Below are 12626 nucleotides of genomic sequence, written 5' to 3'. Positions count from 1 at the left end.
TTTTTCTAGTAGTAATCAGTGGCTTCTGGGCACAACATTTCCACACAATACCTCTGCTCAAACTCTTTTTCTTTAAACTTATTTACTTATTTGCAAGCAGAGAAGGAGAGCTGGGGAGCTGGCTTAGCGGTTAAGGCACTTGCCTGCAAAGCTTGAGGAACCAGGTTCAATTCTCCAGGTCCCGCGTAAGCCAGACACATTCTTTTGCAGTGGTTAGAGGCCATGACACACCCATTCTCTTTCTATCTCTCTCTCCCTCCTCTTTCTGTCTCTAATAAATAAATATTTCTTAAAGCAACATTTAAAAAAAGACAGAGAAGCTGGGCGTGGTGGTGCACGCATTTAATCTCAGCACTTAGGAGGCAGAGGTAGGAGGATCGCAGTGAGTTCAAGGCCACCTGAGACTACAGAGTTAATTCCAGGTCAGCCTGGACCAAAGTGAGACCCTACCTCAAAAAACAAAACAAAATTTAAAAATTAAAGATGTTATGAATAAGCAATAGGAAACCTACATTATCATTAGCTAATAATATGTATATTAACAAAAGAGTTTGAGGCTGGGCATGGTGGCGCACACCTTTAATCCCAGCACTAGGGAGACAAGAGGTAGGAGGATCTCCATGAGTTCGAGGCCACCCTGAGACTACATAGTGAATTCCAGGTCAGCCTGGGCTAGAGTGAGACCCTACCTTGAAAACCACTCCCCCCAAAAAATTGTTTGGGGACTGAGGAGATGACTCAGCAGTTAAGGTGCTTGGCTTGCAACCCTGGTTCGATTCCCTTTAATCCCAAATGCTGGGATTAAAGGCGTGCGCCACCACGCCCGGCTTTAAATATTTTATTATTGAAAACTTCAATAACTAACGACAATAAATCATACTTCCCTCCCCCGCTTCCCCCTTTGAAACTCCACTCTCCATTGTATCCCCTCCCCCTCTCAATCATCTCTCATATTGATGTCCTCATCTTTCCTCCTATTATGAGGGTTTTGTGTAGGGAGTGTCAGGCACTGTGAGGTCATGGATATCCAGGCCATTGTGTGTCTGGAGGAGCACGTTGTAAGGAGTCCTACCCTTCCTTTGACTCTTACATCCTTTTTATTTTTTCCAGGCAGATAAAGAGCTTTATTTATTTACTTACTTATTTCTTTTTGATTTTTCAAATTAACTACGTAGTCTCAGGGTGGCCTTGAACTCACGGTGATCCTCCTACCTCTGCCTCTTGAGTGCTGGGATTAAAGGCATACGCCTCCTTGTGCATCTGGCTTATGTGGGTCCTGGGGAATCGAACCAAGGTCCTTTGACTTTGCTGGCAAATGCCTTAACCACTAAGCCATCTTCTCCAGCCCAAGCTTTATTTTTGTTGCTCAGAACTGCTTTGGCTATTCAAGGTATGTGTGTGTGTGTGCATACACACACGCTGCCAAATGAATTTTAGGATTGTTATTTCTATTTCCTTGAAGAACTCCGTTAAAATTTTGATGGGGATTGCATCAAATGTGTAGATTGCTTTTGGTAAGATTGACATTTTCACAATATTGGTTCTTCCAATCCATGAACATGGGATGTCTTTCCATTTCCTAGTGCCTTCTGCAATTTCTCTCATGGGTGTTTAAAGGTTTTGTTTGTTTGTTGTTTTGAGGTAGGATCTCACACTAGCCCAGGCTACTTGGTACTCATTCTGTAATCTAGGCTGGTCTTGAACTCAAAGCAATCCCCCTACCTCTGCCTCCTGAGTAGGTAAGTACTCCAACCTATCCCAGCACTGGGGAGGCAGAGGTAGGAGGATCGCCATGAGCTTGAGGCCATCCTGAGACAAATAATGAATTCTAGGTTAGCCTGGGTTAGCGTGAGACCCTACCTAGAAAAAAAAAAAAAAAGATGCTTGTAAACTGTTCTACTCGGTGCTTGGTGAAAATATTTTTTAATTAGTGTATATACACAAGTTTTTGCCATGTCTTTATTAAACTAAATTGTCACTAAGGAGTCTGGTGTGGTGGCGCACACTTTTAATCCCAGCACTCTGGAGGCAGAGGTAGGACCCCTGTGAGTTCAAGGCCACCTTGAGACTATATAGGGAATGCCAGGTCAGTCTGGACTAGAGTGAGACCCTACCTCGAAAAACAAACAAACAAACAAAATTGTCACTAGATGTGGTGGCGCACACCTTTAATTCCAGCACTTGGGAGGCAGAGGTAGGAGGATCTCTGTGAGTTCAAGGCCAGCCTGAGTAGTGAATTCCAGATCAGCCTGGGCTAGAGCAAGACCCTACCTCAAAAAATAAAAATAAAATAAAAAAAAGAAGAAGAAGAAGAAAGAAAGAAAGAAAGAAAGACAGACAGGTTTGGTGGCCCAGGCTTTTTATCCCAGCACTTAGGAGACAAAGGTAGAAGGATCACTGTGAGTTTGAGGCCAGCCTGGGACTACAGAGAGAATTCCAGGTCACCCTGGGCTAGAGTGAGACCCTACCTCGAAAAACAAACAAACAAACAACCCACATAGACAGGAGGGAAATTCCCGGAGCCTGGTGCTCTGTGGCAGGGGCCTGGTTAGGAAAGTGATAGCTGGAGGTCACTTTTTTTCTTTTTGGCTTTTCGAGGTAGGGTCTCCCTCTAGCCCAGGCTGACCTGGAATTCACTATGTAGTCTCAGGCTGGCCTCGAACTCATGGCGATCCTCCTACCTCTGCCTCCTGAGTGCTGGGATTAAAGAGGTGCGCCACCACACCTGGCTATATTTTTTTAAACTTTTTTTAAAATTCATTTTTCTTTATTTATTTGAGAGTGACAGAGAGAGAAAGAGACAGATAGGGAGAGAAAGGGAGAGAACGGGCGCTCCAGGGCCTCCAGCCACTGCAAACGAACTCCAGACGTGTGCGCCCCCTTTGTGCATCTGGCTAACGTGGGTCCTGGGGAAGTGAGCCTCGAACTGGGGTCCTTAGGCTTCACAGGCAAGTGCTTAACCGCTAAGCCATCTCTCCAGCCCAACCCTGGCGCTATTTTTATTTATTTATTTAATAGAGAAGGAAGCAGAGAGAAAAAGACAACTTGTAGCCTTTGGTTTGCAGGGAAGCACCTTAATCATTAAGCCCCCATTGTCTCTCTCTATCTGCCTCCCTTTCCTTTTTCTCTCTCTCTCTCAAATAAGTAAAAAGAAATAAAACTGTTCACTTTTATTTTTCAAAAAGAAGGTAAGAGGATGTAATACCAGTTCACCCAGGCTGACTTGGAATTCACTATGGAGTCTGAGGCTGGCCTCGAACTCATGGCGATCATCCTACCTCTGCCTCCCGAGTGCTGGGATTAAAGGCGTGCGCCACCACGCCTGGCTCTTTTGTTGTGACTTTTTAAAAAATATTTTTATTTATTTATCTGAGAGAGGGAAAGAGGCAGAGTGAGAGAGAGAGAGAATGGGCCTGCCAGGGCTTCTAGCCACTGCAAACCAACTCCAGGTTCATGTGCCACCTTCTACATCTGGCTTACATGAGTGCTGGGGAATCAAACTTTGGTCCTTAGGCTTCACAGGCAGGTGCCTTAACCGCTAAGCCATCTCTCCAGCCTCCCCTTTCCTCTCTATTTCTTCTTTCTTGGCCTCTGCCAGCTTATTTTTCCTTGGCGTCAGCTCCAAGAGGTGGGAGCTGTGTTTCAACACCTGGCCACTTGAGGGCAGCACAGAGACCCTAACCCAAGCGCCTCTGCCAAGGGCTGGTACCACGCAGGCTGGGTTAAGGGCAGGTCTCCTGTTCTCTGCTGGAGCCTATAGAAGACCAAGGTGCTGAGGAAGACTCCGCTGTGTCTCAGCGGCCGTGGGGTGCTGTCAGGCGCTTGTGTTCCGGAGGGAGTGAGTAAGGGGTGGTGTAAAGTGCCCAGTCCGCACAGGTTGGCCATAGGGCCTGAGTTGAGTCCTAGCCAATGTCCTGGACACTTTTCTGGCCGCCCCACATCTGCTTCAAACAAGCCTTGTATGTATCAGATGCATGCTAAGGGGGGGCAGGTATGGTTAGGATAACTGGACCCCTAAAAGTGAAAAAGTAAAAAAAAAAAAAAAAAAAGAAAAAGGCAGGAAAATCTGCACTTGCAAGAAATCAAAATGATCTGACTTCTTACCTCTTGCTTAGTTCCCCAGACCTGTTTTGCTGTTTTGTTTTGTTTTGTTTTGGTTGTGTGTGTGTGTGTGTGTGTGTGTGTGTGTGTGTGTTATTCCAGGTAGGGTCTCCCTCTAGCCCAGGCTGACCTGGAATTCACCATGTAGTCTCAGGGTGGCCTCGAACTCACGGCGATCCTCCTACCTCTGCCTCCTGAGTGCTGGGATTAAAGGTGTGTGCCACCACGCCCGGTTTAGACCCGTTTTTTTTTTAAATTATTTTATCTAAAATTTATTTTTATTCATTTACTAGAGACAGAAACAGGGAGAGATCAGAGAAGTGAGAATAGGCACATCAGGGCCTCTAGCCACTTCAAATGAACTCCAGATACATTGTCACCATGTGCATCCAGCTTACGTGGGACCTGACGCTTCACAGGCACGTCCTTAACCACTAAGCTTTTTTTTGTTGTTGTTGTTGTTTGTTTGTTTTTTGTTTTTTTGAGGTAGGTCTCACTCTAGCTCAGGCTCACCTGGAATTCACTATGTAGTCTCAAGGTGACCGTGAACTCACGGCTATCCTACCTCTGCCTCCTGAGTGCTGGGATTAAAGGCGTGCGCCACCATGCCTGCTCTTTTTTTAAAAAAAATACTTTATTTATTTCAAAGCAGAAGAGAGAGGAAGAAAGTTTGGGCACACTAGGGCCTCCAGCCACTGCAAATGAACTCCGGACACATGCACCACTTTATACATCTGGCTTTATGTGGGTACTGAGGACTCAAACCTGAATCATTTGGCTTTGCAGGCAAGTGCCTTAACTGCTGAGCCATCTCTCCAACCCAAGACCTGTTTTTCCACAAACAACCGGTCCCCCCTCCCCCCAGGAGGGAGGTTTTTCATAAGATTTATTTTTATTTATTTTGAGAGAGACGGAGAGAGAATGGGCATACCAGGCCCTTTAGCCGCTGCCAACGAACTCCAGATGTGTGCCCCACCTTGGGCATCTGGCTTACATGGGTCCTGGGGAATCGAACCTGAGGCCTTTGGCTTTGGAGGCAAGCGCCTTAACCGCTAAGCCATCTCTTCAGCCCCTTTCATGAGATTTAAACATTGCGGTTGGTCAAGTTCAACCGCTAGAACTTGGTGCCAGGACTAACCTCTTCCTGAGACAGCCTCTAGCCCTAACCAAACAGCTGTCCCTTTGGTTCACCTGAGCTAGGAAACAGCTGACAGCTATAAGGTTATAAATACCTTTGCGGGCTGGAGAGATGGCTTAGCGGTTAAGCGCTTGCCTGTGAAGCCTAAGGACCCCGGTTCGAGGCTCGGTTCCCCAGGTCCCACGTTAGCCAGATGCACAAGGGGGCGCACGCGTCTGGAGTTCGTTTGCAGAGGCTGGAAGCCCTGGCGCGCCCATTCTCTCTCTCTCTCCCTCTATCTGTCTTTCTCTCTGTGTCTGTCTTTCTCAAATAAAAAAAAAAAATTAAAAAAATAAAAATAAAAAATAAATACCTTTGCAAGGGGAGGGCAGATGCTCTGGCCACTGGGGAACTTCCAGCTGTGGGGGAGTTTTTCCCTTGGCTGGCTCAGCCCAGGATTCCTTTTATCTCCTCCCTACATGGCACGGGCTCCTTGAACTATCTTCTCTTTCCAGAGTTTTCCCAGGCCCTCCACGTAGGTGCCTTTCCTTGGCTCTGTACTTCCCTCAGTACATATAATTATTTAATAATTATCGTTCAGTCTTTCTTTATTCAGTTTTTTGATTAAAATTAAAAATTAAGCCGGGCGTGGTGGCGCACGCCTTTAATCCCAGCACTCGGGAGGTAGAAGTAGGAGGATCGCTGTGAGTTCGAGGCCACCCTGAGACTCCATAGTGAATTCTAGGTCAGCCTGGGCTACAGTGAAACCCTACGTCAAAAAACCAAAAAAAGAAAAAATTAAAAATGAACCTGGGGGTGGCTGGAGGGATGGCTTAGTGGTTAGGAGTTTGCCTGCAAAGCCGAAGGACCCTGGTTTGATTCCCCAGGACCCACATAAGCCAGATGCACAAGGGGGCGCATGTGTCTGGAGTTCCTTTGCAGTGGCTGGAGACCCTGGCGTGCCCATTCTCCCCCACCTTTCTCTGTCAAATAAACAAATAAATAAGTAAAAATAAAATATTAAAAAAAAAAAGAACCAGGGCCGGGCATGGTGGCGCACACCTTTAATCCCAGCACTTGGGAGGCAGAAGCAGGAAGATCACCGTGAGTTCAAGGCCACCCTGAGACGACATAGTGAATTTCAGGTCAGCCTGGGCTAGAGCAAGATCCTACCTCGAAAAATCAAAATAAATAAATATGAGCCTAGGGTTTGGGGTGGTGAGAGAGCCTGGCTTTTCTTTCCTCTTCTTTTTTTTTAAAATTTTTATTAGCATTTTCCATGATTATAAAAAAATATCCCATGGTAATTCCCTCCCTCCCCCCTCCTTTTTTTTCAAGGTAGGGTCTCACTCTAGCCCAGGCTGACCTGGAATTCACTATGGAGTCTCAGGGTGGCCTCGAACTCACGGCAATCCTCCTACCCCTGCCTCCCGAGCGCTGGGATCAAAGGCGTGCGCCCCCACGCCTGGCTTGAGAGATGTTGGAGAGCTGTTTTGCTCTTCGTGGGTCCAGCCCCAGCTCGGGGGACAAGGTTAGCCTCCACGCCAGGCCAGAGCGAGGCCTCAATGAATTCAGTGTAGCAGCCTGGAGCTGTGCCCGGGGGAGGGGCCCAGGGAAGGGCTGCTCCCATCTGACTGTCACCCTGTGTCCCACAGGCCACTTACGTCTACATGAAGGCCGCCTACCTGAGCATGTTTGGGAAGGAGGATTACAAGCCATTCGGGGACGATGAACTGGAGTTATTCAGGTGGGTCTCACCGTGCGCGGACCGGCCAGGCTCTGCCCGTGGCTACCTGAGCTGGGCTATCAGGGAGGATGCTGGCACATGTCCACTCTGAGCTGCTTGTCCCAGAGCGCTCCTGTGTCCCCAGCCCCTCTGGTCACAGAGGTTTTCCACACAGAAACGAGCGTGGCAGCATTTAGTGTAGCATGACAGAGAAGGGACATTTGGGACAGCCAGAGAAATAACTGGAACCACAGAGAGATGCCCAAGACCTTGGATCAAACCCAACAGGGTTGAATCCAGTCTTGCCCTCCTTAGCTGAATGGCCTTGGACAATCCTGTAAGATAGGAAGGGCTGGTGGGAATGGTTAAAGGCACTTGCTTGCAAAGCCTACCAGTCTGGGTTCAATTTCCTGGCACCTACATAAAGCCTGATACAGAAAAAAAAAAAAAAAAAAAAAACAGTGCAGGGCTGGAGCTTAGCGGTTAAGGCACTTGTCTGTGAAGTCTAAGGACCCAGGTTCCACTCCCCAGATCCCATGTAAGCCAGACACGCAAGGTGATGCATGCTCAAGGTCACGCATGTGAGCAAGGTAACACACATGTCTGGAGTTTGATTACAGTAGCTGGAGGTCCTGGTGTACCAGTTCTCTCTCTCTTTCTCTCTCACACACATATATTTATAAGATAGGAGGGTTTGGAGAGATGGCTCAGTGGTTAAAGGCACTTGCTTGCAAAACCTGCCAGTCTGGGTTCAATTTCCCAGCACTCATAAAGCCTGATACAAAAAAAAAAAAAAAATGAAGCAACGGCGCTGGAGAAATCGCTTAGCAGTTAAGGCCCATGCCTGCAAAGCCTAAGGACCCCAGGTTCGATTCTCCAGGTCCCATGTTAGCCAGATGCACAAAGGGGCGCACGCATCTGGAGTTTGTTTGCAGTGGCTGGAGGCCCCGGCTCACCCATTCTCACTCACTCTCTCCCTCGCTCTGTCTCTAATAAATAAATAAGTAAATAAAAATGGATCAAGCATCTGGTGTTCATTTGCAGCGGCAAGAGACCCTGGCGTGGCTCCTCCACCGCACACATAAATAAATAAATAAATATATATATATTTTTTAATTTTCATTTATTTATTTATTTGAGAGCGACAGACATAGAGAGAAAGACAGATAGAGGGAGAGAGAGAATGGGCGCACCAGGGCCTCCAGCCTCTGCAAACGAACTCCAGACGCGTGCGCCCCCTTGTGCATCTGGCTAACGTGGGACCTGGGGAACCGAGCCTTGAACCGGGGTCCTTAGGCTTCACAGGCAAGCGCTTAACCGCTAAGCCATCTCTCCAGCCATATATATGTATGTATGTATGTATGTATGTATGTATGTATATATATATATATATATATATTTTTTTTTTTTAAGAGCTAGGAATAACAAGCAGGTTAGTTTTGCAGTTAAAACAAGGTACCTAGAGACCATGGAGCGGCCCTGGAACCTAGTGAGCTGCCTGCACGCTTCATTTTATTAAAGTACTTTTTATTTATGTATTTTTTTTGGGGGGGGGGGTTTCAAGGTAGGGTCTCACTCTGGCACAGGCTGACCTGGAATTCACTATGTAGTCTCAGGGTGGCCTCGAACTCACAGCGATCCTCCTACCTCTGCCTCCCGAGTGCTGGGATTAAAGGCGTGCGCCACCACGCCCGGCTTTATTTTTTTTTTTAATGCAAGCTTTACTAGGAGGGAAGGCAATGGAATCAGGAGACCTACAATGCCCTAAACCAGTACCCACAAGCACGCCAGTTGCCCCTGACTCTCGTGGCCTGGCATTAAACTTGAAGCCTCGCCGGGGGGCATGGTGGTGCACGCCTTTAATCCCAGCACTCCGGAGGCAGAGGTAGGAGGATCGCCGTGAGTTTGAGGCCAGCCTGAGACTCCATAGTGAATTCCAGGTCAGCCTGGGCTAGTGTGAAACCAAAAAAAAAAAAAAAAAAAAAAAAAAAAAAACCCAGCTTGAAGCCTCACTTCTTTGTGACGTGGATCTTCCGGCGGCAGCCAGGACACTGAATTTGGCCCTGCGCAGGCCCTCAGTCTCATGGTGTCTATTCTGCAGCTTGGTGTAGATGGACACGATGACCTGGCCACCCCTGGCCACTGTGCCCTGGGGCCCAAAAGCAACCGTCATGCCTGTCCGGAGATTAGAGTATCTTGAGATCCAAGATGTGGACACCCACCAGAAAACTGTCTCCAGGGTCCCTTAGGACAACCTGAGCAAGCAGCAGGTTACATACACAACCAAGGAGGCTGCTGCTTGCAGCTGCTGTTCACCAGGACCCCACGAGGAAAGGAAACCAGTCAGCTTAATTGGCTGCAGTTTTGAGTACTTTATTAAAAGAAATTTCTTTTTATTTATTTGAGAGAGAATGGGCGCGCCAGGGCCTCCAGCCACTGCAAACAAACTCCAGAAGCATGCGCCCCCTTGTGCATCTGGCTAACACGGGGTCCTGGGGATTCGAACCTCAGTCCTTTGGCTTTGCAGGCGAGTGCCTTGACCACTAAGCCATCTCTCCAACCCTTTTGCTTTTCTCTCTGCACCACCTGCTCTCCTCTTGCGAAGGTTTGAAAAGGTCGTCTAGTCTAATGCTCTCCCAACCGAGCTATATTTCTTTACTTTTTGTTCATTTGTATTTATTTATTTGAGAGAGAGAGAGAAAGAGGCAGAAAGAGAGAGAGAGAATGGGTGCGCCAGGGCTTCCAGCCAATGCAAATGAACTCAGACGTGTGAGCCCCCTTGTGCATCTGGCTAACGTGGGACCTGGGGAATCAAGCCTCGAACCGGGGTCCTTAGGCTTCACAGGCAAGCGCTTAACCACTAAGCCATCTCTCCAGCCCCCAACTGTGCTGTTTTGACTACATTGGTTGAACAGACCAAAAGGTTAGAAAACTAGCCCGGCATGGTGCCTCATGCCTTTAATCCCAGCACTCGGGAGGCAGAGGTAGGAGGATCACCAACATTTCGAGGCCACCCTGGGACTACATAGTGAATTCCAGGTCAGCCTGAGCTAGAGTGAAACCCTACCTCGAAAAACAAAAAAATAAAAAATAAAAAATAAAAAAGGCTAGAAAACTGGCCAGATAGGCTGAGGATGCAGTCTAGCCTTCCTCAGATCAAGGAGAGGTTGGGTCGCCTCAGTTAGCTCACTTGCAAATGGGTGCAATGGGCTGGAGAGATGGCTTAGCGGTTAAGGCACTTACTTGCCTGCAAAGCCAAAGGACCTAGGTTCGATTCCCCAGGACCCACGTTAGCCAGATGCACAAGGGAGCGCATGCATCTGGAGCTCGTTTGCAGTGGTTGGAGGCCCTGGTGCGTCCATTCTCTATCTGCCTCTTTCTCTCTGTCTGTTGCTCTCAAATAAATAAAAATAAAAAACAATAAAATAAAATAAAATATTAAAAAAAATAAAAGGGCGTAATAAGAGCTTCCTGGGTTATTGCTTAACAGTAAGGCATGTATCGCACGCAGAATACCGGCTACTACTGTAGCAAACACCATGTCTCAGGCTCATAGAATTCTTCCAGAAGGCCAGTGAGAAGTAGGTGGTATATTCTGCCCTTCAGAGGCGATCCCACAGTGGTTAAGTAGGCAGAGTCTCCTCGGGTGACTACCCCTGTGTCTGGTTTTTCCTGAGACATGGCCACACCCAGGGACAGGCGGCTCTTACTCTGCCTTGAAAATGTGCATGAGGTTGGGGTGAATTAATGCTTTGAGCTGTTGGGTCTGGGTGGGCTCCACCCTCTTCCTGGGTGTTGGTCTGGCCTGTGGGGCTGGGATTAGGTTTTCATGGGTCCTCCCAGGATAGGCCTTGTGAGTGGAAGAGAGATAATAACTTGGAGGCAGGGCAAGCCTAGGGGTATCGGGGTACGTTCTTAACCCTGTCAGGAGCCCTTGCATAGCCAAAAGAGGCAGTCAGTTAATGAGCTAGGACCTGTGAAATAAGGCTGGCCCACAACTTGGGAGGCTCTGCTGTGTTTTTTGTATTTTTGTTTGTTTGTTTTTGTTTTTCGAGGTATGGTTTCACTCTGGCCCAGGCTGACCTGGAATTCACTATGGAGTCTCAGGGTGGCCTCGAACTCACGGCGATCCTCCCACCTCTGCCTCCTGAGTGCTGGCATTAAGGGTGTGCGCCACCACGTCTGGCACCTGGAAGGCTCTGTAAAGTTAGTCCACCACTCTCGTCACGTACATGGGTAAACTGAGGCCAGAGAAGGGCAGAGAGAAGCTCAGGACCTTAGCTCTCTCGCACTTTTTCTCATCCCCTCCTCATCTCTCTTTATTCATTTCCAAAGGGGTGGGGTGAGGATTTGAATGGGTGTGCCAGGGCCTCTAGTCACTGCAAAGGAACTCCAGATGCTTTTCAGGCAAGGGCCTTAACCACTGAACCACCTCTCTAGCCCGTCCCCATTTGTCTTTAATGATGAGGGGGAATGGAGCCAGGCAGGTGATTTGCCATTGAGCTATATTCTTTTCTCTTCCCTTTTTTTTCGAGGTAGGGTCTTACTCTAGCCCAGGCTGACCTGGAATTCACTATGTCGTCTCAGGGTGGCCTTGAACTCACAGCGATCCTCCTACCTCTGCCTCCCGAGTGCTGGGATTAAAGGTGTGCACCACCACGCCCGGCTCTGAGCTATATTCTCTTTTTTCCCCATTTCATTCCAGAGCCGTGCCGGGCTTCAAGCTCAAGATCGCTGGGAAATCTCTACCCACGGAGAAGTTTGCCATCCGCAAGTCCAGGCGTTACCTGTCCCCTAACCCGGTCTCACTGCCAGTCCCTGCTCTGGTGGGTACAAATGCCTGGACTGGCATTGGGACTGGGGAGATCAGAAGAGAAACTCTAAAGGCAGGAAATCAATGAGGGTCTGGAGAGGTTTCACAATTCACCTGGGGTTGAGGGAGGAGCATAGGACCAAGGCCACTGTTAAAAAAAAAGAGGGGGGGGAGGGAGCTGGAGGGATGGCTTAGTGGTTAAGGCGTTTACCTGCAAAGCCAAAGTATCCAGGTTCGATTCCCCAGGTGCACAAGGGGTGCACACGTCTGCAGTTTGTTTGTAGTGGCTGGGGGCCCTGACATGCCCATTCTCTCTCTCTCTCCCTCTTTCTCTGTCAAATAAATAAATATTTTTTTTAAAGGTGTGTACCACTACGAAAAAAAAAAAAAGCTTGTTCATGGGTGTGGCTGGGAAGACAGGCCAGGAGGCTGTGGGTTCCTCAAGGTGGCAAATGCAGCTCCCCCAAGACTGGTCACTCCCTGGGCTCCAGGCAGAGGGGTCACCCGGCTGTGTTCTGGGACTCCTTCCAGTTTTGTGACATTATTATTATTATTTATTTACATTTGTTTTCCTTACGAGATAAGCCTTTTTTGAGGGCTCGGGGTTGGGGGGGGCGGGGTCTCAGTTCATGTATGTTCAACCCAACAAAAAGATGCATGAGTCAAGCCGGGCATGGTGGCGCACGCCTTTAACCCCAGCACTCCGGAGGCAGAGGTAGGAGGATTGCCGTGAGTTCGAGGCCACCCTGAGACTCCATAGTGAATTCCAGGTCAGCCTGGGCTGGAGTAAGACCCTACCTCGAAAAACCAAAATTAAATTAAATTAAATTAAAAAATTGCATGAGTCTAGTAGAACAGGCAGAAAGGTC

General features: G+C 48.2%; 1 protein-coding gene and 1 non-coding gene across 2 annotated transcripts in view; one reads left to right on the top strand and one right to left on the bottom strand.

Annotated features, from left to right (window-relative positions):
• The window catches only part of Ttc39a (tetratricopeptide repeat domain 39A), a 52738-nt gene that overhangs the window by 33743 nt on the left and 6369 nt on the right, over positions 1 to 12626 (top strand). Inside the window, exons 5-6 of the mRNA XM_045139393.1 lie at positions 6874 to 6965; positions 11650 to 11770. Coding sequence (XP_044995328.1) covers positions 6874 to 6965; positions 11650 to 11770 — 213 coding nt within the window. The remainder of the gene's footprint in view (positions 1 to 6873; positions 6966 to 11649; positions 11771 to 12626) is intronic.
• LOC123456407 lies at positions 9172 to 9306 on the bottom strand. The gene has a single exon (XR_006634508.1). It is a non-coding gene; the product is annotated as a small nucleolar RNA SNORA70 (small nucleolar RNA).

Source organism: Jaculus jaculus, chromosome 21 (genome assembly GCF_020740685.1).
Source record: "Jaculus jaculus isolate mJacJac1 chromosome 21, mJacJac1.mat.Y.cur, whole genome shotgun sequence".
NCBI lineage: Eukaryota > Metazoa > Chordata > Mammalia > Rodentia > Dipodidae > Jaculus > Jaculus jaculus.
The sequence above is the reverse complement of the archived record's forward strand: the minus strand, read 5'-3'. Positions and strand labels throughout refer to the sequence as shown.